Here is a 27,388-nt window from a genome sequence, read left to right on the forward strand (position 1 = left end):
ACCCTTCTATATTCTAAATATCCCAAAATACTTACACATTTCCAAAAAAAAAAAAAGTATACATATCTACATAATTTACAATAACAATTTTATGACGAACACAAAATTTAAAATAAAATAATTTTTAAAAGCATATAATTATTGAAATGTAAATATATCACAATTTTTAATATTATTGATTTTATATTTTTTTAAATGTCAATTAATACTTTCCAGAATTGGAAAAGCGGTTGTAACTCTGTAAGTGGCAGTAAACAACACTACATCCTCCTTTAAATTATTATTTTATTTTCCTACTGAAGGCAAGAAAAAGAACTTTTGGAAAAATTCCAAAAATTTGGAATTGTTTAAGAAAAAGGCAAGGATTTTTTGTGGATATCTTAATAATTATTTATTTTTGATAATACTTTATTGTTTAGAACTGGAAAATATTACCTTCTCTAAGCTTACTATAAATAAAATAATTTTCTTTTGCATTGTTTAAAAGTGAAAAGTTAAGAGACACTATCTAAAATTGTTTTTAAGTAATTATATTGTATATCTTCAGCAGCTATCAACTTGAGAAGCAAAATTAGAAACAATATTTTGTTTTCAATTTCTTTCAAAAATTTAAAGTACTTATGACTTGAAAGAATTGTTCCCCTTGAAATAAAATTAAAAATAAAAATAAAATATAATAAAAAATAAATTAAAAAAAAAATGGAGAAAAGGTGCTTATTTACGATCTCCAGTAAAATACTTTTGTGATAATTTTCACTTTATGAACAGACAATTTAGATCTTATTTCAAAGTAACATACTCTGTCGGCGATTTTTTGAATTTTTCGGAATGCATGGATCTGCTGTCAGCTGTATAGTTGGTATGCTGAAGATGGAAGTTGCTGTTAACAAAAAATAAAATATAAATATACATTTATTTGCAGACAAGAAAGAAGATATGGAAAGTTCCAAAATTATTATTACGGATGCCTCAAGCAAAATCACTGAAGTTAATAAAGGAGGGAGAAGTAAATGAAAAATATTAAGGTAAAACAATCTGCGCGATTAGTCTCTAAATTCTCACTGTACTTTACACTATTTATCATGTTTTGTTTTGTTTGCTTTTATTTTTTCATTTTAACTAACATCTCTTTTTACTTTCAGCTTAAGCCTATAAGCTTGTGAAAAGTTGTGATATAAAAAAATGGCCTAGGTTGAACGTAGTATTTCGTGCGATTTAGCACCATAATTTCAAGAGGCTACACGCCCCAAATACCATTTTTAAGGCTTCTAGATTAGAGGCAGAATGCTTTGTTTATTCAAGTACTGCTCAAAAAAAAAGAAAAAAAGGAACATGAGCCTGGGAGGTTATGGTACATTGAGGGCGACCTCAATTCTTATCCAGCATTACTTACGGCAGGTGTGAAGCATTCAGGTTCAACCATAATCCGCATCCAGCATAGACCTGACATTCCTACTTTAAATGTTTATAATAAAAATTATAATTATGGAGAATATTGTTTTTTTTTTTGATGATTGATTCATTAATCTAAAAGAAGAAAGAATATTGCCAATTTAGTAATGTTTTATTTTTTGGCAAACTTTCGGCTAGGTCATCAACAGGGAACATATTTTTCAGTAACAGAATTATATTGTACATTAATTTGATATAAAAAATAGTTCGGGTGGTACCTTAGTAACCATAATAAGTGATATTAAAAAAAATAATTTGTCTCTTTTTTAAAAAAAGTTGTTTTTGTGAATCAAGAATGTACAGAAGTGAAAAGTAAACTACTGTTGCAATGGACGCTCCCTCATACTCCTCCCTGTAGTAAGGAGAAGCAAAAATATCACTTTCACACGTCAAAATGAACAGTTAACAGGGAAAAAGCAATAACCCAACGGGCCGCCCAAGAGGTTTTGGACGAAAATCAGGAAACGTAGCTGAGGAGGATGAGCACAGTCCACCTATAGCTAATAGTAAAAAACTCAGAATTAAACACACAAACACACTTTGGACTCTCAAACAGAGTAACACTTAAAGTCAAACCCCAAACCAATTTTAGGCGTGGAAACTGTTTTTTAAAAACGACAGGATTCCTAGACTTTTTTACATATCGCTTAGTTCCGAATGCTGACCAGCCGTGTAAATTGCTGAAGCACCTATATTACATGATTGATATTCCTTCGTTATCCAGTATATATTTGAGACATGATAGAACAACATTTGTACACCTTACTGACTCGACCATGCAAGTTCAAATTTTGAAATTAACTTACATTTCTAATGACCTAGTAGAAGAAGATTAAAAAAGAAAAAGGGCACACTTTTCTAATATTGTTCTTTTGAATATGATCAGTACTGTAAAAATATACTCACTGTCGCTAAGTTCATGTACTTCGGGTCCCAAACACTTAAAATACGCATGTTTCATAGCTTCTGAAGCAGATATTCTCTCTCTAGCTTCGTACTGTAACAAAATATTTTACATACTACATTGTACATAAATATAATACATTTCATTTTTAAATTTAGGTTAAAAATTAAATGCTACAAAATATTAAACTTTACAATAATGTTTTAGGCGATAAGGACTCTTAAAAACACAAAAAACGTTTCCGAAAAGAAAGTGGAATATGGGCCGAAACATTTGGTAATCTGCAAACGCATCACATTCTTCAATTTCTAAACAAAATGTTACAGTTAAAAAGTAAATAAGAGTTGGTTAAACGCCAAAAGGTACACAAATCAGCTAGTACCCAACATTTCATTCATGCTGAATGCGTGGCCAGTTACCGGCAGCAATTTTTAACTTGTTACAAGTGTCCCTTTATTAACGTGACTTATTAAGTGAATATTATTATTATTTTTTTAAAAGCGCGTTAACATCTATGGTCATTAGTGCCCGGAGTCTACTCATTAGAATATCCGTTACTAAATAGTCTATACCGCATAGTGGGCTTAGAAGTCACCTAGGAAGAGAACATCTAAGGGCGCCACACATAGAATTGAAATCAGAACAACCATATGCAACCAACTGAGCTAATCTCTTCCCAAAGTGAATATTAGTGATTGTTAAAGTGGAGTTATATGTTAAAAACTGTGTTTAAGTTTTATTTAGTGAGTGATACAGATTTTGTACAATTAGTGTTGTGAAATATTTTAACAAGTGACAAGTCCTGTCAGACTACTGATCTAGTAAGATGCTTATGAACTTTTAAAATCTTTAAACACATTTTAATGTTACATAATGGAAATCCAAACAAAAAAAACTTTATTTATACAAGTTTAAAAGAGCGCCAAATTTAAAAGAGCAGCTAGAGAGAATGATTAATGGGTATACATCATTATTAAGGTGCAATTCGATTGATCGAGCTGAAGCTGGGACGCATCATGGCTTTTATTATTTACTTAGAAAGGATATGAATTGCTTTAAGGATGAATACAATTTAATAAAAATCAGTACCATAATTAAATGTAGAGGGGAACTGTTAAACCTTAATTCCAGACCATACAGTAAGGAGAGTTCTGATTTATGTTCCTTGTGCAATTTGAGTCAAAAAGAAGATGGTAAACATTTCCTTGCAGTCTGTCCTGTATTGAGTGAATTTAGAACCAGGTATCTGGGGAAAAAAGAGCTCACACAGGCAGAACTGATAGATGCGTTAAATGGCAAAGACTGGGACAGCCTATGTAAATATGTTAATGTAGCCAGTAGGTATAGAAATTTTTTGGTTTCTGAGTTCAATTACTAAGAAGTTAAAATAATTTTGTTCAATTAGGGTTTTATTATTGTTTTTATTTTTAATAATGTTCTTATTTTTCTTTATTTATTGTATTACTTTCTCTTAATTAATTTTTGTTTAAGTTTCATATTTATGCAGTTTTTCCTCATTTTTTATAGTTTTTATTTGAGTTATTGAGTTTAGTTCAATATAACAACTCCTGGCAGACGGTTTTTTTATACCATGCCTAGAGCAAGCTTTTGTTTAAATTTTATAAGTTATTTTGTATGTTTTATATTTTGTATGTAAATAAAGCTATCTACTACTACTACTACTACTACTACAAGTTTAAAAACAGACTTTTCACTCCGATTCAGCTAAGAAATAATCAAAATCAGAACAATACGAAGATATAAGGTTTAAAATTTGAACAATTTGCAACCACTTAAAAATTACCCCTTCTATATCTCAATAACGTTTATCACTAAAACATTGTGTCTGATACCAGTTACAGAGTAGACTTTTCTCTTCAATTCGGAAAAGAAATCAATAAAATCGGAACAATACGAAGAGAGATATAGAGGTTTAAAATTTGAACGATTTGTAACAACTCCAAAATTTAACCTCCTGTATCTCAATAACGATTATCACGCAAACATCGCGACTTATAACAGTTATAGACAAGACTTTTCTCTACAATTAGGTAAAGAATTCATTAAAATCGGAACAATACAAAAAGAGATATAGAGGTTTAAATATTTGTACTATTTGCAACACCTCTAAAATTTAACCTTCTATATCTTAAATGTCACAGACCCTTATGCTGGCCAGTTTATTCATAATAATGTTTTGTTAAAATTATGATAAAATGTATATTACAACCCCATAAGTAAATAGAAACTTTATTTTGATTCTATACCAAATTATTTTTATGATTTATTTTTATTATGCCCTTAATTCTGAGTAATAGATTTTATAGACAATCTAAGTTAAACGGTGAGCTACTTGAACAAATCTTTTGTACAGAAAATGGCCAGCATAAGGGTCTGTGACATCTAATAAAATCCTAAAAAATATTAATGAAAAGTTAATGCAGTAAATTTACTTGAATAATATCAATTGTTATAATAATTCCATTAAGCACATGCTGTTTCGAAAATTTCTCTATGGCTGAAATTAAGAGCGGAAGAATGAATGAAATGTTGGGTACTAGCTGATTTGTGTACCTTTTGGAATTTAATCAACCTTTATACTTAATTTTTAAGCTGTAAGTTTTGTTAAAGAGTTTATACCAGTTATAAAGTAGACTATTCTCTACAATTCGTTAAAGAAATCAAAACGTCAAATAGCACGATTACAATACTTCTCTTTAATAGCTGTAAGAGTAGGATGTCACGTTAATGTCGTACAGGAAAGCTCGAACAACTTATTCCTGGCAAATTTTATCAAAATTGGTCGTAGTTATTGATTATTCAGAAGGGCCTTACTTAAATGGTGCAAACCCCGTTTCTAACTTTGAAGACGTCAAATTTCATCACGGGCTAAGATTTACAGAACTACTAGTAATAATAATTTTGATAGTAGTAATAATAGTAGGGAAGGGATTATCTATGCGGTTAGCGTACTGGACTCCCACGCGGAGGTCCCGGGTTCGAATCCAGCTGCTGACCCTTAGATTTTCTCTTCCTAGGAGCTTCTTACAGCTCACTGTCCGATGATGGACAGTGTTGTCTGTAACAAGAGAACACTGTCCGGAGGCCGGCAGTGCACTGAAAAAAGCTCCGGGCGCCAATAACCTAAGATGTCATTAAATCATTAAAAACAAAAATAATAATAATTTTGGAGGGGCCTTACATTCATGGGGTTAACTCTTCTCCCAATCGCTTTACCGAACGTCGAAACCCTGCATGAAATTGCGAATCAAATGACACCTCATTTATGAAAATCAGTTCACGCGTTTAGACGCTACATTGTTCACAAGGTACAAAAAGGAGAACAAGAACATTTTCTGAAAAAGCCGGTTTTTCCAATTTTCATCAACTTTTTTTTCGAAATCTACTACATCTTGGTTGTTGCAAGAAAGTTACAGTTATAAAGAAGTATTTGCCCTATATTATAAAGAAAATTTGGAAATTTTATGTTTTAGAAAAAGAGACAAAAATTGTCAAATTTTCTAACGTTACGCTTTTTCGTACAGTTTTTGTCGGTCAACCCTTGCACAACTGTCTTATCGGACAATTTTAATATTTTTTTACGAAGCTTCATGGATGGATGCGCATACTATATAAAACCTCATCAACGTCATGTAATCCCCTCAACTTTCGTTTTTTTTAAAGATTCGTCGGAGTTTTGAAGTAAAATTTCTTCTATTTTTACAGACTTCTAACTACCAATCCAATATCGTGGATGGAGGCCATTTTAATAAATAAAATAAAGTCAAACACCAAGACCGAAAATCTAACTCAAAATCACAATACATTTAAGCGATGCTAAGGGTACATTGTTTTCTTTCCGGTAAAGATGAAAAATTACTAATATTCATACGACATAAACGGGGTTTTCTGAAATTAAAATATATGTATATATATTCATATTTATATAAGACCTAGTCTGTAGATCAGTGGTTCTTAACCGGTGTTCCGCGGAACACTGGTGTTCCGCGAATATGGTCCAAGTGTTCCGCGAAATTTCAATTGTAAATTTATTGAAATTTAGAAACTTAGGAAAGACACGAAAACAAAAAATTGTTCCTTTTTTTTAATTTGAATTTAATTTTAAGTTCTTGCTAAATACCGAATTTCAAATTATTTAATGTTAGTGTTCCGCGAAAAAAATATATACATATAATTGTACTCCGCGTCTATGAAAAGATTATGAACCACTGATATAAAGGATTGAAAATTTTTTGGGTCATGAAATTCTATAAAATTATGGCCGTTCTATATCTCCCACTATGAACCACGTATTGGTATGGAATTTTTTTCTCTTATACACTTTGTTTTTCTCAATTATAAACTATAGTTATTTTGTGCACAGATCTAAAAAGGTAAAAGATATAAAGGGTTGAAAATTTTTTGGGTCATAAAATTCTGAAAAATTATGGCCGTTCTATGTCTCCCACTGTAAACCACGTATTGGTATGGAATTTTGTTCTCTTATACACTTTGTTTTTCTCAATTATAAACTATAGTTATTTTGTGCACAGACCTAAAAAGGTAGAAGATATAAAGGGTTGAAAATTTTTTGGGTCATGAAATTCTGTAAAATTATGGCCGTTCTATATCTCCCACTGAGAACCACGTATTGGTATGGAATTTTGTTCTTTTGTCCACTTTGTTTTTCTCAATTATAAACTATAGTTATTTTGTGCACAGACCTAAAAAGGTAGAAGATATAAAGGGTTGAAAATTTTTTGGGTCATGAAAGTCTGTAAAATTATGGCCGTTCTATATCTCCCACTATGAACCACGTATTGGTATGGAATTTTGTTCTCTTATACATTTTGCTTTTCTCAATTATAAACTATTGTTATTTTGTGCAAAGATCTAAAAAGGTAAAAGATATAAAGGGTTGAAAATTTTTTGGGTCATGAAAGTCTGTAAAATTATGGCCGTTCTATGTCTCCCACTATGAACCACGTATTGGTATGGAATTTTGTTCTCTTATACACTTTGTTTTTGTCAATTATAAACTATAGTTATTTTATGCACAGACCTAAAAAGGTAGAAGATATAAAGGGTTGAAAATTTTTTGGGTCATGAAAGTCTGTAAAATTATGGCCGTTCTATATCTCCCACTATGAACCACGTACTGGTATGGAATTTGTTCTCTTATACACTTTGTTTTTCTCAATTATAAACTATAGTTATTTTGTGCACAGACCTAAAAAGGTAGAAGATATAAAGGGTTGAAAATTTTTTGGGTCATGAAATTCTGTAAAATTATGGCTGTTTTATATCTCCCACTGTGAACCACGTATTGGTATGGAATTTTGTTCTCTTATACACTTTGTTTTTCCCAATTACAAAATATAGTTATTTTGTGCACAGACCTAATAAGGTAGAAGATATAAAGGGTTGAAAATTTTTTGGGTCATGAAAGTCTGTAAAATTATGGCCGTTCTATATCTCCCACTATGAACCACGTATTGGTATGGAATTTTGTTCTTTTGTCCACTATGTTTTTCTCAATTATAAACTATAGTTATTTTGTGCACAGACCTAAAAAGGTAGAAGATATAAAGGGTTGAAAATTTTTTGGGTCATGAAAGTCTGTAAAATTATGGCCGTTCTATGTCTCCCACTATGAACCACGTATTGGTATGGAATTTTGTTCTCTTATACACTTTGTTTTTCTCAATTATAAACTATTGTTATTTTGTGCAAAGATCTAAAAAGGTAAAAGATATAAAGGGTTGAAAATTTTTTGGGTCATGAAAGTCTGTAAAATTATGGCCGTTCTATGTCTCCCACTGTAAACCACGTATTGGTATGGAATTTTGTTCTCTTATACACTTTGTTTTTCTCAATTATAAACTATAGTTATTTTGTGCACAGACCTAAAAAGGTAGAAGATATAAAGGGTTGAAAATTTTTTGGGTCATGAAATTCTGTAAAATTATGGCCGTTCTATATCTCCCACTGAGAACCACGTATTGGTATGGAATTTTGTTCTCTTATACACTTTGTTTTTCTCAATTATAAACTATTGTTATTTTGTGCAAAGATCTAAAAAGGTAAAAGATATAAAGGGTTGAAAATTTTTTGGGTCATGAAAGTCTGTAAAATTATGGCCGTTCTATGTCTCCCACTATGAACCACGTATTGGTATGGAATTTTGTTCTCTTATACACTTTGTTTTTGTCAATTATAAACTATAGTTATTTTATGCACAGACCTAAAAAGGTAGAAGATATAAAGGGTTGAAAATTTTTTGGGTCATGAAAGTCTGTAAAATTATGGCCGTTCTATATCTCCCACTATGAACCACGTACTGGTATGGAATTTGTTCTCTTATACACTTTGTTTTTCTCAATTATAAACTATAGTTATTTTGTGCACAGACCTAAAAAGGTAGAAGATATAAAGGGTTGAAAATTTTTTGGGTCATGAAATTCTGTAAAATTATGGCTGTTTTATATCTCCCACTGTGAACCACGTATTGGTATGGAATTTTGTTCTCTTATACACTTTGTTTTTCCCAATTACAAAATATAGTTATTTTGTGCACAGACCTAATAAGGTAGAAGTTATAAAGGGTTGAAAATTTTTTGGGTCATGAAAGTCTGTAAAATTATGGCCGTTCTATATCTCCCACTATGAACCACGTATTGGTATGGAATTTTGTTCTTTTGTCCACTATGTTTTTCTCAATTATAAACTATAGTTATTTTGTGCACAGACCTAAAAAGGTAGAAGATATAAAGGGTTGAAAATTTTTTGGGTCATGAAAGTCTGTAAAATTATGGCCGTTCTATGTCTCCCACTATGAACCACGTATTGGTATGGAATTTTGTTCTCTTATACACTTTGTTTTTCTCAATTATAAACTATTGTTATTTTGTGCAAAGATCTAAAAAGGTAAAAGATATAAAGGGTTGAAAATTTTTTGGGTCATGAAAGTCTGTAAAATTATGGCCGTTCTATGTCTCCCACTATGAACCACGTATTGGTATGGAATTTTGTTCTCTTATACACTTTGTTTTTGTCAATTATAAACTATAGTTATTTTATGCACAGACCTAAAAAGGTAGAAGATATAAAGGGTTGAAAATTTTTTGGGTCATGAAAGTCTGTAAAATTATGGCCGTTCTATATCTCCCACTATGAACCACGTACTGGTATGGAATTTGTTCTCTTATACACTTTGTTTTTCTCAATTATAAACTATAGTTATTTTGTGCACAGACCTAAAAAGGTAGAAGATATAAAGGGTTGAAAATTTTTTGGGTCATGCAAGTCTGTAAAATTATGGCCGTTCTATATCTCCCACTATGAACCACGTATTGGTATGGAATTTTTTTCTCTTATACACTTTGTTTTTCTCAATTATAAACTATAGTTATTTTGTGCACAGACCTAAAAAGGTAGAAGATATAAAGGGTTGAAAATTTTTTGGGTCATGAAATTCTGTAAAATTATGGCTGTTTTATATCTCCCACTGTGAACCACGTATTGGTATGGAATTTTGTTCTCTTATACACTTTGTTTTTCTCAATTATAAACTATTGTTATTTTGTGCAAAGATCTAAAAAGGTAGAAGATATATAGGGTTGAAAATTTTTTGGGTCATGAAAGTCTGTAAAATTATGGCCGTTCTATATCTCCCACTATGAACCACGTATTGGTATGGAATTTTGTTATTTTGTCCACTTTGTTTTTCTCAATTATAAACTATAGTTATTTTGTGCACAGACCTAAAAAGGTAGAAGATATAAAGGGTTGAAAATTTTTTGGGTCATGAAAGTCTGTAAAATTATGGCCGTTCTATATCTCCCACTATGAACCACGTATTGGTATGGAATTTTGCTCTCTTATACACTTTGTTTTTCTCAATTATAAACTATAGTTATTTTGTGCACAGACCTAAAAAGGTAGAAGATATAAAGGGTTGAAAATTTTTTGGGTCATGAAATTCTGTAAAATTATGGCTGTTTTATATCTCCCACTGTAAACCACGTATTGGTATGGAATTTTGTTCTCTTATACACATTGTTTTTCTCAATTATAAACTATTGTTATTTTGTGCAAAGATCTAAAAAGGTAGAAGATATAAAGGGTTGAAAATTTTTTGGGTCATGAAATTCTGTAATATTATGGCCGTTTTATATCTCCCACTATGAACCACCTATTGGTATGGAATTTTTTTCTCTTATAAACTTTGTTTTTCTCAATTATAAACTATAGTTATTTTGTGCACAGACCTAAAAAGGTAGAAGATATAAAGGGTTGAAAATTTTTTGGGTCATGAAAGTCTGTAAAATTATGGCCGTTCTATATCTCCCACTATGAACCACGTATTGGTATGGAATTTTGTTATTTTGTCCACTTTGTTTTTCTCAATTATAAACTATAGTTATTTTGTGCACAGACCTAAAAAGGTAGAAGATATAAAGGGTTGAAAATTTTTTGGGTCATGAAAGTCTGTAAAATTATGGCCGTTCTATATCTCCCACTATGAACCACGTATTGGTATGGAATTTTTTTCTCTTATACACTTTGTTTTTCTCAATTATAAACTATAGTTATTTTGTGCGCAGACCTAAAAAGGTAGAAGATATAAAGGGTTGAAAATTTTTTGGGTCATGAAAGTCTGTAAAATTATGGCCGTTTTATATCTCCCACTATGAACCACGTATTGGTATGGAATTTTGTTCTTTTGTCCACTTTGTTTTTCTCAATTATAAACTATAGTTATTTTGTGCACAGATCTAAAAAGGTAGAAGATATAAAGGGTTGAAAATTTTTTGGGTCATGAAAGTCTGTAAAATTATGGCCGTTCTATATCTCCCACTATGAACCACGTATTGGTATGGAATTTTGTTATTTTGTCCACTTTGTTTTTCTCAATTATAAACTATAGTTATTTTGTGCACAGACCTAAAAAGGTAGAAGATATAAAGGGTTGAAAATTTTTTGGGTCATGAAAGTCTGTAAAATTATGGCCGTTCTATATCTCCCACTATGAACCACGTATTGGTATGGAATTTTGTTCTCTTATACACTTTGTTTTTCTCAATTATAAACTATAGTTATTTTGTGCACAGACCTAAAAAGGTAGAAGATATAAAGGGTTGAAAATTTTTTGGGTCATGAAAGTCTGTAAAATTATGGCCGTTCTATATCTCCCACTATGAACCACGTATTGGTATGGAATTTTGTTCTTTTGTCCACTTTGTTTTTCTCAATTATAAACTATAGTTATTTTGTGCACAGACCTAAAAAGGTAGAAGATATAAAGGGTTGAAAATTTTTTGGGTCATGAAAGTCTGTAAAATTATGGCCGTTCTATATCTCCCACTATGAACCACGTATTGGTATGGAATTTTGTTCTCTTATACACTTTGTTTTTCTCAATTATAAACTATTGTTATTTTGTGCAAAGATCTAAAAAGGTAGAAGATATAAAGGGTTGAAAATTTTTTGGGTCATGAATGTCTGTAAAATTATGGCCGTTCTATGTCTCCCACTATGAACCACGTATTGGTATGAAATTTTGTTCTCTTATACACTTTGTTTTTGTCAATTATAAACTATAGTTATTTTGTGCACAGACCTAAAAAGGTAGAAGATATAAAGGGTTGAAAATTTTTTGGGTCATGAAATTCTGTAAAATTATGGCTGTTTTATATCTCCCACTGTGAACCACGTATTGGTATGGAATTTTGTTCTCTTATACACTTTGTTTTTCTCAATTATAAACTATTGTTATTTTGTGCAAAGATCTAAAAAGGTAGAAGATATAAAGGGTTGAAAATTTTTTGGGTCATGAAATTCTGTAATATTATGGCCGTTTTATATCTCCCACTATGAACCACGTATTGGTATGGAATTTTTTTCTCTTATACACTTTGTTTTTCTCAATTATAAACTATAGTTATTTTGTGCACAGATCTAAAAATGTAGAAGATATAAAGGGTTGAAAATTTTTTGGGTCATGAAATTCTGTAAAATTATGGCCGTTCTATATCTCCCACTGTGATCCACATATTGATATGGAATTTTGTTCTCTTATACACTTTGTTTTTCTCAATTATAAACTATAGTTATTTTGTGTACAGACCTAAAAAGGTAGAAGATATAAAGGGTTGAAAATTTTTTGGGTCATGAAATTCTGTAATATTATGGCCGTTTTATATCTCCCACTATGAACCACGTATTGGTATGGAAGTTTTTTCTCTTATACACTTTGTTTTTCTCAATTATAAACTATAGTTATTTTGTGCACAGACCTAAAAAGGTAGAAGATATAAAGGGTTGAAAATTTTTTGGGTCATGAAAGTCTGTAAAATTATGGCCGTTCTATATCTCCCACTATGAACCACGTATTGGTATGGAATTTTGTTATTTTGTCCACTTTGTTTTTCTCAATTATAAACTATAGTTATTTTGTGCACAGACCTAAAAAGGTAGAAGATATAAAGGGTTGAAAATTTTTTGGGTCATGCAAGTCTGTAAAATTATGGCCGTTCTATATCTCCCACTATGAACCACGTATTGGTATGGAATTTTTTTCTCTTATACACTTTGTTTTTCTCAATTATAAACTATAGTTATTTTGTGCACAGACCTAAAAAGGTAGAAGATATAAAGGGTTGAAAATTTTTTGGGTCATGAAAGTCTGTAAAATTATGGCCGTTTTATATCTCCCACTATGAACCACGTATTGGTATGGAATTTTGTTCTTTTGTCCACTTTGTTTTTCTCAATTATAAACTATAGTTATTTTGTGCACAGACCTAAAAAGGTAGAAGATATAAAGGGTTGAAAATTTTTTGGGTCATGAAAGTCTGTAAAATTATGGCCGTTCTATATCTCCCACTATGAACCACGTATTGGTATGGAATTTTGTTCTCTTATACACTTTGTTTTTCTCAATTATAAACTATTGTTATTTTGTGCAAAGATCTAAAAAGGTAAAAGATATAAAGGGTAGAAAATTTTTTGGGTCATGAAACTCTGTAAAATTATGGCCGTTCTATGTCTCCCACTATGAACCACGTATTGGTATGGAATTTTGTTCTCTTATACACTTTGTTTTTCTCAATTATAAACTATAGTTATTTTATGCACAGACCTAAAAAGGTAGAAGATATAAAGGGTTGAAAAATTTTTGGGTCATGAAAGTCTGTAAAATTATGGCCTTCTATATCTCCCACTATGAACCACGTATTGGTATGGAATTTTGTTCTCTTATACACTTTGTTTTTCTCAATTATAAACTATAGTTATTTTGTGCACAGACCTAAAAAGGTAGAAGATATAAAGGGTTGAAAATTTTTTGGGTCATGAAATTCTGTAAAATTATGGCTGTTTTATATCTCCCACTGTGAACCACGTATTGGTATGGAATTTTGTTCTCTTATACACTTTGTTTTTCTCAATTATAAACTATTGTTATTTTGTGCAAAGATCTAAAAAGGTAGAAGATATAAAGGGTTGAAAATTTTTTGGGTCATGAAATTCTGTAATATTATGGCCGTTTTATATCTCCCACTATGAACCACGTATTGGTATGGAATTTTTTTCTCTTATACACTTTGTTTTTCTCAATTATAAACTATAGTTATTTTGTGCACAGACCTAAAAAGGTAGAAGTTGTAAAGGATTGAAAATTTTTTGGGTCATGAAATTCTGTAAAATTATGGCTGTTTTATATCTCCCACTGTGAACCACGTATTGGTATGGAATTTTGTTCTCTTATACACTTTGTTTTTCTCAATTATAAACTATTGTTATTTTGTGCAAAGATCTAAAAAGGTAGAAGATATAAAGGGTTGAAAATTTTTTGGGTCATGAAATTCTGTAATATTATGGCCGTTTTATATCTCCCACTATGAACCACGTATTGGTATGGAATTTTGTTCTCTTATTCACTTTGTTTTTCTCAATTATAAACTATTGTTTTTTGTGCAAAGATCTAAAAAGGTAAAAGATATAAAGGGATGAAAATTTTTTGGGTCATGAAAGTCTGTAAAATTATGGCCGTTCTATATCTCCCACTATGAACCACGTACTGGTATGGAATTTTGTTCTCTTATACACTTTGTTTTTCTCAATTATAAACTATTGTTATTTTGTGCAAAGATCTAAAAAGGTAAAAGATATAAAGGGTTGAAAATTTTTTGGGTCATGAAATTCTGTAAAATTATGGCCGTTTTATATCTCCCACTATGAACCACGTATTGGTATGGAATTTTTTTTTCTTATACACTTTGTTTTTCTCAATTATAAACTATAGTTATTTTGTGCACAGACCTAAAAAGGTAGAAGATATAAAGGGTTGAAAATTTTTTGGGTCATGAAATTCTGTAAAATTGTGGCCGTTCTATATCTCCCACTGTGAACCACGTATTGGTATGGAATTTTGTTCTCTTATACACTTTGTTTTTCTCAATTATAAAATATAGTTATTTTGTGCTCAGATCTAAAAAGGTAGAAGATATAAAGGGTTGAAAATTTTTTTCGTCATGAAATTCTGTAAAATTATGGCCGTTCTATATCTCCCACTGTGAACCACGTATTGGTATGGAATTTTTTTCTCTTATACACTTTGTTTTTCTCAATTATAAAATATAGTTATTTTGTGCACAGACCTAAAAAGGTAAAAGATATAAAGGGTTGAAAATTTTTTGGGTCATGAAAGTCTGTAAAATTATGGCCGTTCTATATCTCCCACTATGAACCACGTACTGGTATGGAATTTTGTTCTCTTATACACTTTGTTTTTCTCAATTATAAACTATAGTTATTTTGTGCACAGACCTAAAAAGGTAGAAGACATAAAGGGTTGAAAATTTTTTGGGTCATGAAATTCTGTAAAATTATGGCCGTTTTATATCTCCCACTGTGAACCACGAATTGGTATGGAATTTTGTTCTCGTATACACTTTGTTTTTCTCAATTATAAACTATTGTTATTTTGTGCAAAGATCTAAAAAGGTAAAAGATATAAAGGGTTGAAAATTTTTTGGGTCATGAAAGTCTGTAAAATTATGGCCGTTCTATATCTCCCACTATGAACCACGTATTGGTATGGAATTTTGTTCTCTTATACACTTTGTTTTTGTCAATTATAAACTATAGGTATTTTGTGCACAGACCTAAAAAGGTAGAAGATGTAAGGGGTTGAAAATTTTTTGGGTCATGAAAGTCTGTAAAATTATGGCCGTTCTATATCTCCCACTATGAACCACGTATTGGTATGGAATTTTGTTCTCTTATTCACTTTGTTTTTCTCAATTATAAACTATTGTTATTTGTGCAAAGATCTAAAAAGGTAAAAGATATAAAGGGATGAAAATTTTTTGGGTCATGAAAGTCTGTAAAATTATGGCCGTTCTATATCTCCCACTATAAACCACGTACTGTTATGGAATTTTGTTCTCTTATACACTTTGTTTTTCTCAATTATAAACTATAGTTATTTTGTGCACAGACCTAAAAAGGTAGAAGATATAAAGGGTTGAAAATTTTTTGGGTCATGAAATTCTGTAAAATTGTGGCCGTTCTATATCTCCCACTGTGAACCACGTATTGGTATGGAATTTTGTTCTCTTATACACTTTGTTTTTCTCAATTATAAAATATAGTTATTTTGTGCACAGATCTAAAAAGGTAGAAGATATAAAGGGTTGAAAATTTTTTGGGTCATGAAATTCTGTAAAATTATGGCCGTTCTATATCTCCCACTGTGAACCACGTATTGGTATGGATTTTTTTTCTCTTATACACTTTGTTTTTCTCAATTATAAACTATAGTTATTTTGTGCACAGATCTAAAAAGGTAGAAGATTTAAAGGGTTGAAAATTTTTTGGGTCATGATATTCTGTAAAATTATGGCCGTTCTATATTTCCCACTGTGAACCACGTATTGGTATGGAATTTTTTTCTCTTTTACACTTTGTTTTTCTCAATTATAAACTGTAGTTATTTTGTGCACAGATCTAAAAAGGTAAAAGATATAAAGGGTTGAAAATTTTTTGGGTCATGAAATTCTGTAAAATTGTGGCCGTTCTATATCTCCCACTGTGAACCACGTATTGGTATGGAATTTTGTTCTCTTATACACTTTGTTTTTCTCAATTATAAAATATAGTTATTTTGTGCACAGATCTAAAAAGGTAGAAGATATAAAGAGTTGAAAATTTTTTGGGTCATGAAATTCTGTAAAATTATGGCCGTTCTATATTTCCCACTGTGAACCACGTATTGGTATGGAATTTTGTTCTCTTGTACTCTTTGTTTTTCTCAATTATAAACTATAGTTATTTTGTGCACAGACCTAAAATGGTAGAAGATATAAAGGGTTGATAATTTTTTGGGTCATGAAATTCTGTAAAATTATGGCCGTTCTATATCTCCCACTGTGAACCACGTATTCGTATGAAATTTTGTTCTCTTGTACACTTTGTTTTTCTCAATTATAAACTATAGTTATTTTGTGCACAGATCTACAATTTTAGAAGATATAAAGCAGTGGTTCTTAACCGTTGTTCCGCGAATATGGTCCTTGTGTTCCGCGAAATTTCAATTTTAAATGTATTGAAATTTAGAAACTTAGAAAAGATACGAAAACAAAAAATTGTTCCTTTTTTTTAATTTGAATTTAATTTTAAGTTCTTGCTAAATACCGAATTTCAAATTATTTAATGTTAGTGTTCCGCGAGAAAAAATGTATACATATAATTGTGTTCCGCGTCTATGAAAAGGTTAAGAACCACTCTGTAGATAATACTGTGCTTGTCGATCCTTAAAACAAGTGTAGTTTAAATAGCTATTTTTTAATTTTTTTTTATATTCGGCCCATCATTATTACATAAACTTGACGAATAAATAATTAAATTCATGCAAAAATACTCGTGAAACCTTTATATATATATAAATATATAGATCTTCCACAATCAGAGATAAGATCAAGAAATTATCTCACCGGTAAAAACGAAGCTAGCAATGTAACTCCATCGTGGTGAAGTCGCGGCGCCCTAGTCAGAAGAGCCTCTATTACGGCAAGCTTGAAATTACTTTTTCTTTCGTCACCGCCACCTTGATCCGCTTGCCCTTCTAGTGGTCCTAGAAGTCGAGTTATCAAGGACAGCTCCTCTTCAACAGTAGAACCAGGAAAAAGTGGACGTCCGCTGGCCATTTCAAAAAATATACATCCTACACCCCTAATAAAAAATAAATATTAAATCGTTTGTTTACTAACAAAGACTAAAAAACCCTAGCGTGAAATACTCACACGTCTTTTTAAAAGTTCTAATTTGAAGAATAAAAGTCTTGTAAAAGAATGCTTATATATATTAATGAAAACTTTATAATTAGAAGAATTTATTAGAATAGAAGATTTTCTTAAAAACTGTTGCCCCCAAAGCAAATATAACCATTGATAACACAATAACTAAAATTTTACACGAACGCAATACTTCTTATCAATAGAAGAAAGTGTGAATGGCCAATAAATAATAAATCAAATTAAACAGGAAAGTTAAATTCATAAAAAAAAATACCACATATCAATTTGAGTGGAGTACTCAGTGGACCCCATTAACACATCTGGAGGTCTGTACCACAGGGTTACAACTTCGTTCGAATAAGTCTTGGTTGGTACCGACTTAGCACGAGCTAAGCCGAAATCCGCAAGCTAGAAAGAAAAAAAACAAGTCTTTAAATAAATTGACATAATTTGAAATTGTATATTTTTAAACAAAAAAACAGCACTACCTTTAGTTCACCTCTTTCATTAATCAATAGATTTTGAGGTTTTAAGTCTCTATGCAATATTCTTCGCCTGTGACAGTAGGACAAACCACGCAGTAATTGAAATAGAAAAAGCTGAAATAAAAAAAAAAAAAAAATAAGAACTTAATAAGTACATTTCATAAAACAGGCTTAGCATCGAAACAAGTAAAAATTATTTAAAATATCGATTTCGCAACAATTTACTACAAAAAACTTACTTAAAAAATCTGGCAAGACACTAATACGACTTTCTCTTACTCACGAAATTGTTGAGGGAAACATATTCCCCCTTTTGGGAGCGCTCCGACTTATTACCTAAACACTTTTAAATTTTTAACATTGTTAACAATATTGTCTTGATTTCAACTTTCGATAAATTCTAACCACCCCGAACAGCAACGGATTGAACTGATGGGATAGTATTAGAATTGCAAATGAGCCCTTGGTTAATGCCGAGTTCTGAAAGGCATAGAAAACCAGCGGCTGCAAACACCAGTAACTCACTACTTTACTTGTGCTGGTTGCGAAAGAATGGAGCGTTGTAAAAGTAAATAAATAAATTGTAACTCACTGCAATATTTTTACAGTAATCCAAAAAACAATTATTGGCATAGGAAAAAAGAAAAGAAAAGAAAATAGATTAAATCTAGAAGTAAACATACTTAACAATATAAGCACTAAATTTCTGAGTTTACTCCATTTTTATTGTAAATGTAGTAGTTAAGTTGGATTAAAAATCAGTCTCTAAAGCTGATTTATTTCATTTTTTTTAACGTTTCGGATTTCCGTTCCTCTTAATAATACGTTTACATGATAAAACGTTAGACATTAAATTTGGCTCCTTTTTTGTTTTTACCCCTCCTTACAATATCACAGAAGGAACACTCTATATGGAAACATGTTAACAAATAATCTTTTCTGATCGAAATATCAAATAAAAGTGGTGGACTTCTTGGCTACAGGAAAAGGAAAGCAACAATAATAATAGAAATTCCATTAAACTAATGCATTAAAAATTCTTCGGTGAAGATTCAAAAAAGTGCTTGAAGATTAGAAAAAAATCAGAGAAGCCGTTCACATAAAAACTCAGAAAAGTGAAAAAAACAATTAATAATATATATACTGTTGAGTAGGACAAAAATTGCACGACAAATATGTTCTCTTTTAATTTATACTAATATTATCTGATGAGTGTATATAGACTGTAAGAGGCTCTTAGGAAGAGAAAATCTAAGAGCCAGCAGCTGGATCGAAACCGTGATCTCAGCGTTGAAATCCAGTATTCGCTAACCACACAGTTAATGCCTTCCTTTCTTCTTAAACAATTATTACTAATAAGGATGAAGGGGTTAGGGGTAACATTAATGTGCCGTCCTGCTGTCTTATTTTATGTAAAATATGATTATTAGGGGTCTCGACACTTGCTCTATAGGAAAAGAGTTCCCACGTAAGTAAAGCTTCCTCTTAAATAATTATTAACTCTGTTACTTAACGTCCAACTACCAAATAGGTATCGTGGTCGGAGGCGACTAACAAACATATTGATTATAAAAATCTCATATTAACTATTAAATAAAATCCAAGGCCTCTACCAGGAATCAAACCCAGTACTACAGTAAATATAAGCTTTGCGAACTTCACCGCTAACCGCCCGGCTACCATGGCGCCTTTTTGCGTACTTTATGATTAGATTCCTCGCCTAGATTTATGTTTATACACCTTTTTTTTTTTTTTTCTTAAAAAAAAACTTTTATTCAGAGTACCTCTAAACGCGTATTTCCAAAGAAAACCTAAATTCCAACATCTGTACGAATTCAATACTTTCTTTTAAAATAACAATAAATTATAAAGAATGTTCTGTAACTGATTTATGTAAGATGACACTTACCTTAACATTATTCATGCTGAGCATATTCCCGTGGTCGTCCATGTACTGTTTAAGATCTTTTTCGAGATACTCAAATACAAGCGTCAACGACTTCTCTGTATGCACAATATCATGAAGGGTAACTAAAAAAAATGCATACATAAGCAAAAGTAATAAAAAGTACCGATCAGGTTTCGAAGAAGGGGTAATTGACTAAGTCAATATATTTTCTCATATTACCACGAAATTCAAGGCCAGGCCGCAATTCGAACCTAGTACCATAATACAACTAAGCTCGGAGATCCGCGCCCATTCAGTTATAGTAGCAGTATATACGATTATACAATAAGTAGAGTAATTATGTATAATTATTATTATTTAAGTTGGTTCGTTTGCTTTAAGGGATTTAAAGATTAAATTTAATTTGTAATTATTTGAAAGTAGCAGTGGTCCCCACTCCGGCGACGCTTGCAAGCAGTTGTGTCTTCTGATTTTTTTAGTTATTAAGATAATTTGTTTTAGTTTACATTGTATATTGTATGAAGACTTGAAATAAAAAATAAATAAGTAGAGTAATCGCCAATTTTTTCAAGCGGGGCTTATATATATATATTGTATATATGGTGGTGCATGTGTTACCGGCAGAATGTGCAAGCGTGACATTTTATCTAATGCTTAATTACTTCACAAAAGTCTTGTCGATTCAGGTAGTTTATTCAATATGTACAATTCGATTTATTGTTTAAAGAATTTTACTATTACAAGTTGCAATATTAAGCAACATAATAATTATTGAGAAGAAAACATAAAAAGCTCCGGCCACCAATGACTACAGATGCTAACGAGCCTTAAATTAAAACAAAATATTGAGATACAGTGCGTCGCCGCACAAGAACATATAGTGGCTTGGACTGGAGACCAAAGAAGCTTCATTGAAGATTGTTAGGTGCGCCACTTTCTTCAGAACCAATCGGCCAAAAGAATGAGTTCTACAGAACCACTACGAAAGCCAGCCTCTACACAAAACAAAGGTTTTCTGTTCGCCATCCAGGACCAAGTAATCAATGCATGTGCCGAAAGCGCCACATCTTGGGTCAAGACACTGATAACAGTTATTGTACCAATAGTATAGCAAACAAACAGCTGAATCCATATATTCATTCAGTTGTGGATGCTTGTCATTGAGGCAGAGCTACAATATATTAAGAAACATACTAACGCGCGATAATTGTTTAATAGGCGCTAGCAAAAAAAAAAAAGTAAGGGCTTATAAAAGAAGATATGACTTGTTACAAATGCAAGTGCTTCGAAACGAACGATCTAAAATTGATGAATAGGCAGACGAGAACAATCACTGACAAAGCAGGAACCATACAGACCAAGCATAGAGATCTTTGAATAAGAAAAGCGCTAGGCAATGATAAAACATTGCAGTCCCTTACAGATTGGTTGATCCAAACGATGGTTGAGAAATGCGAAAATATCGGCCTCACGCCATTGAACGTCAGGACATTTATCAGCTCCATCAATTTGAGGTGGTGCTTCCTTTGTAAGCAGTAAAGTGTAATTGTACAAAGTTTATTGTAAAATACTTTTTAGCAGCATTGTCACATTCTGGGAACTTATTACATTCTATTTCAAAGAAAAGTTCAAAGACTTACCAATATTTGCGTGTCTCAGTTCTTTAAGTAAAGAAACTTCCCTAATGGCTGTACATGGTGCACCTTCTTCATGTTCCAGGCGAATTTCCTTCAGAGCAACAAGGTTGTCTGTTAAGCGACTTTTTCCTTTAAAAACTGTTGCGTAAGTACCCTAAAATAAAATATAAGTGCTTAATTTTCTGTCTGTGTAATTCTTGACTAACAGTACAAAAATTCTGTCCTGGAATATTCACTTAACTTTCTCTAACTACAATTACTACTCTTCTAAATGTCCAACTTTCTTGAAAATAAAAAAAAAGAGGTTTATCTGACATAGAGAACTATTATCTCTGGACATATAAACACTTTGTGTGATTAAGCGGTGGTACTACGAGGGGGTACCCAAAAATAACCGGAATTGCGTTGCCGCGCATGGAGCTTATGTAGTACACATTTCTGCCGCTAGACGTGTATAGCGCAATTCCTTGCCAGTTCAGTCCTGCCTGTGTTGTCTGCCTGGCTTGTTCTGTTCATCTGCAGTGATTGTTTTTACCAGCGCTGTTTTGTTCTTTTTTCGTTTTTTATGATGGCAAGTTTTAGTGAACAACGTGCAGCTCTGAAATTTTGTTTTCTACTCGGCAAAAATGCTGCTGAAAGTGTTTTAATGTTGAAAACAGCTTACAAAGATGACGCTATGGGAAAAACTCAAGTATACGAGTGGTTTACTCGGTTTAAAAATGGCGACATGTCGATTGATGACAAACCTCGTTCTGGACGTCCATCAACTGCCCGAATCGACGAAAATGTTGAAAAAATTCGAGAGCTGGTGTTCACAGACCGTCGACAGACAATTGATCAACTGTCAGAGAGTAGTGGGTTATCTTGGAGCTCGGTTCAGCGAATTTTAACGGAAGATTTGGGGATGAAAAGGGTTGCTGCCAAGTTTGTTCCTCGAGTTCTGACTGACAATCCAAAAGAACATCGAGTTGAAACATGTTGTGCTTTGAAACAACAGCTTGAAACTGATCCAGACTTTCTGTCAAAGGTCATTACTGGTGATGAGTCATGGTGCTATGGTTATGACCCAGAAACAAAGCAACAGTCGAGCCAATGGAAGACGTCATCTTCACCCCGACCAAAAAAATGTCGTCAAGTCAAGTCAAACATCAAAACAATGCTGATTTGCTTTTTTGATGCCAAAGGCGTAGTCCATTCAGAGTTCGTCCCCTCAGGTCAGACCGTCAATCAAACCTTGTATTTGGAAGTTTTGAAAAGATTGCGCAATAGTGTTCGCCAAAAAAGACCCGATTTGTGGCAAACAGGAGACTGGTTCTTCCACCACGACAATGCACCTGCACACACAGCCATCTCTGTTACACAGTTTTTGGCTAAAAATGGCATGGTTCCGCTGCCCCACGCACCTTACTCGCCTGACCTGGCTCCGTGCGACTTTTTCTTATTTCCACGCATGAAAAAGGGCATGAAAGGTCACCGATTTGACAACATTGAAGAGGTCAAGAAAAAAACGAAGAAGGAGCTGTCAGCCATTTCTAAAGATGATTACAAAAAATGTTTCGAACAGTGGAAGCACCGGTGGGACAAATGTATTAGTTGTAATGGAGAGTATTTTGAAGGGGATAAGGTTGTTCTGTAAAAAATGTGTAAATAAATAGCTTTTAAAAAATAATTCCGGTTTTTTTTGGGTACCCCCTCGTATTTATTAGATCTCTACACCGCAAGGTAGATAAAAACGGGGACTAAGTAAGTACTATTTATTGGAAGAAGGGAGAACTTGTATATTACGCTTTTGTAAACGGTTCTAAGGATAATGCAAAGGAACCTTCAGAAATACTGGAAGTAACAGCAAAGTGCCCGGATAAGGCGCAGAAAAACCATGACGAAGAAGTTCAAGGAAGTTTCATGGTGGTAGGGACGATTCGAGAGAGTTTTGGAGCAGTAGTAAGCTCTGTTGAGCTCATTGAAGACCTGGCAATTAGACTAACCAACATCGAACAGTACATCTTGAGTTTGGTCAGTGGAATAGAGATAACATGAAAGAAGTGCACTTTTTCTCAGATGAGTACTGATCCAGCCTTTATGTACGAGATAAAAGCGAAACATTTGCATGCCAGGAGAGCGATTTTCCCTAGCATTATTCTCTTAAAGTCTCTTTCCGGGGCAGGTCATAAATGCAGATGTTTCAAATAAGAGTGTTCCGCTTTTCTACGTTTTTTTTTGTATCCGAGTGTATTTTGAGGTATCGCACTAATTCCTGTTAAGCAGTTCATATTACTTACTTGTCCTAATTTATCGAGTTTAGTGTAAGTTTCCATTCGGCCAAATCCTATTTCCGACATTGACTGTCTTCTTGATGCACGGGTCAGTGGTTTTTGTTCTTCACTAAACTTGACGTAGCCTTGTGGAAGGTGAAGATCGGCAGGCAAAGATCTTCTCTTACTCATATCATGCTAGGGAGGAAAACAAAACATCAGTGACAATGCGAGAAATAAAGAATAAAAATATCTTGTTTTGTCATAAATTTAGTTTCCAATTAAAAATAATAAGAAATGAAACATCACTAGTTGAAAAGGAAATTAAATTTTTTGTCAACTAGCAGAAATAATCCGTAGAGAATAATTATTCAAATAAAAGTATATTAACATGTTCTATCTAGTCTTAATGCACGCTTGGTCTTCTTAGCAAATCTTCAATCTTTTTACGGCGGAATTTCAACTGCAAGCTTCTCGCACTATTTTTTTAGGCTGCTCAGTCTAAAATGTTGTTGATAAGCACTTCTCTCGACATCTGACCATCTACTACAGTACTGAAAATTGAAGCCCAGTTTCCTGTGGGCTATCCTACATGTCTAATACTTTCAACAACAATCAGTCTTAACGACACATAAAGGGATCTTGCCTTGTTAACGGCGATATCTCATTGATGCTTCTTGCTGAAACACTCAATGAGTGTTTTAGCGATTGATTGTGTTTCCGTTGTGGCAATTAAAGTTATTGGAATATTGTCCAAATCTAAATAATCCAGTTGGGTAACGAAAGATAAATTATCTGAGAATTTAATACGATCTGTTCTCGAATTGTGGTCACTCCGTTATTTAGGGCAATTAGAAATCGTACTCACCAAATATTTTAAATATGTATTTCATTGCCCAGCTAGTACCCAGATTTTTTTTAAATATTCACTTCAAATGAAACTTGAAATTGGACCTCTCAATTGAAAAGAAAAGTGGTTTGTGTTTGCTGATCACGAATGGTTATGATCGAACCGGGATCCCAATACAGTATGTTAAACATGTTTGAATATAATTTAAGTATTGAAGACTGGGAGAGAACAAAAAATTCACCGAATTACCATTTTTTAAGTGAATATACATATTTTTGCTTGAAAACAGTGCCGGGCATAGAATGTTCCAATCAACAAGATACGTCTCATTAACAAAATTAAATTAATGAACTTTAAATATAAACCTTTTTTTTTAATATACGAAGATAAGTTTAAATGGAACGCAAAAGACATTTGCCATTGATGTAATCTAAATTTACCGGACGACCTTTTTTATTTTTTTTTTATTTGAATCAATCAATTTTACTACAAAAGCCCTACAAAGAAACCTGTTAATAGCTGATGCACTTAAATTTAGGTCTGTTCCATAGAATATTCTATAAAATTTAAAAACTTATTTATTTATTTCATTTATTTGCATCAGTTGGTGTACTTTTTTCTCGACTTCTAGTTTCTAAACAACGTTCGCGTAGGCGTAATATTTAATATCACTAAATATCACTGCAATAGTTACGTATGGTTTGGTGGATATACAAATTTGTACAGCTTGTCAAAATAACAATGAATTATATAACTTGTTCAGTTATAAATCTTCAGCATGAAATTTTGTTGATGAAAATTAATGTCAAATTTGTTTTTTTTAGTAAAAAGAGCAGAATCTGTAACCTAAAATATAAGATTTATCTTTTGTAAGTTTATTATACATTTCCATTTATGCATGCAGTGGACTCTTTTGTAATGGTTTATAAACTTATATACAGAATAAAATAAATAATGGCGAATATAATTTTGGTAGTGCGTGACGCTGTTTTGGAGCAGATGGGACTGATTAGTGATTTAATAAGAGATCCATAAATTGCTTTTATCAAGAAGTCTAGAGAGAAATTAGTGTGAACTGTTGAAAATATTTTTGCATTCTGAGATTCCATCACGCGATACATCTTTTTTTTCTATCTTTTGATCCAGAATCCCACCAGAGTCGATGAAAAAAATGATGTTATGATAGTTAATTGAGCAAATACGGCAGTAGGCAACCAAATGCGGCATTTAAATATGAAACCTCAACTAGATAACCACACCATATAACAAAAGTAATCCTTGATTAAACCTTTTTAGCTGTATCTATGGCATTCTCAAGGAAGAATTCTAGAAAATTCATAATATAATCATTATAAAATTGAGAGTAGTTAAAAGCACTCACTTGTAGCAAAGAACTTTCTTTCCTTCCACGCGGTCTTTGTCTTAGTTGGACTACCGGTAGTGACTCCTCCCCATGGTCTTCTACCTCGCCTTCAGTCTCAATCCTGGGGTTTTCAGGTACTGAACCTTAAAAGCAAATAGTCTTTAAAAAAATTCATCTGTACTCCAAATATTATCAATTAATTATGAGCTGTCCAGGGTTAAGATGTTATTTGTCGGTAAGATCCCACTACTCTTTTTCCCTTCTTACTTTTTCTTCATTAACATTAAATTAAGTATTCATTAACTCTAAATTAAGTATTCATTAACTCTAAATTAAGTCTTCATTAACTCTAAATTAAGTCTTCATTAACTCTAAATTAAGTCTTCATTAACATTAATATTTGTTTCTAGTAAGAGGACAGAAAGAAGCGATAACAGCTATCTTGAGCCCTAATGCAAAAAAAGACTGAGTCATATAGCCCATGGACATCGTGACCCATAAGGCTGTATTGCTACTGTCTCATTGCACCTGGCTCTCGGAAGGTACTCCAAGCGGGTCTTCAAAGAGACCAGCCTTTGTGCAGGTCATCACCACAGATAAGTTGGAGGAATATCGCTCTTGCTGAACCTTCAGGTAGGTAGGTAGCATAAGTCACGCCAGTTATCTAATAAAGCGAAGTTAGATCAGTGCTGCTACGGAGTTATTTCTTGGTAAAGTCAGAGCTTCATATTTTTAATTTTGCATCGCTAAACGCAGCTTTGTACAAGACCTATATTCAATCATATTCACCCCAAATATTGGTGAGAATTATATTCAGGACAATGCTCGACTACTGAGATGAGCGATACCTTCCAGCAACTGTTTTCATGTTTTATAGATGCCAGCTCGCAGCCCGAATACCTTTGGGTTAGAATTTGACATACGTTTCAGGTGATGGATTGATTCTACCTAAACTATAGAATGTTCTAGTGGAAACAGGAGGCGCAAAAAATTTGCTAAACATTCCTAAATTGTCTTCTTCATTTCTGTGATTGTAGTGGTGTCACGGAGAGCTACCCAGAGACTAGATGAGCTTCTTTCTAGTCTGGGCTACCTGCTACCGATGTTTGGGCCAAAGTGGGTAACTTCTTCGGTGGTCTTCGAACCCTCTCACTCTGATCAATAGTGAGATTAAAAATTAGAGAACAGAGAAACGAAACCTAATGCCTCTAGAGGATGATCCGCTGGACTTTTA

At 32.4% G+C, this 27,388-nt stretch overlaps 1 protein-coding gene across 2 annotated transcripts in view; it reads right to left on the bottom strand.

Moving 5' to 3' along the window:
- Nucleotides 1-726: 726 nt before the first annotated feature.
- LOC141459442 (cyclin-dependent kinase 17-like) overlaps nt 727-27,388 on the bottom strand; it is a 31,362-nt gene continuing 4,700 nt past the window's right edge. For both annotated transcript variants that reach the window (XM_074138543.1, XM_074138542.1), the window contains exons 2-10: nt 26,173-26,297; nt 23,969-24,139; nt 21,693-21,843; nt 20,053-20,174; nt 18,147-18,257; nt 17,933-18,066; nt 17,356-17,593; nt 2,359-2,449; nt 727-880 (exon numbers count right to left, since the gene is read on the bottom strand). In XM_074138543.1, coding sequence (XP_073994644.1) covers nt 786-880; nt 2,359-2,449; nt 17,356-17,593; nt 17,933-18,066; nt 18,147-18,257; nt 20,053-20,174; nt 21,693-21,843; nt 23,969-24,139; nt 26,173-26,297 — 1,238 coding nt within the window. In that variant the 3' untranslated portion in view covers nt 727-785. The remainder of the gene's footprint in view (nt 881-2,358; nt 2,450-17,355; nt 17,594-17,932; nt 18,067-18,146; nt 18,258-20,052; nt 20,175-21,692; nt 21,844-23,968; nt 24,140-26,172; nt 26,298-27,388) is intronic.

The sequence above is a fragment of the Rhodnius prolixus genome, unplaced genomic scaffold (assembly GCF_049639745.1).
Source record: "Rhodnius prolixus isolate KJV_2025 unplaced genomic scaffold, Rpr scaffold_11, whole genome shotgun sequence".
Classification (NCBI taxonomy): Eukaryota; Metazoa; Arthropoda; class Insecta; order Hemiptera; family Reduviidae; genus Rhodnius; species Rhodnius prolixus.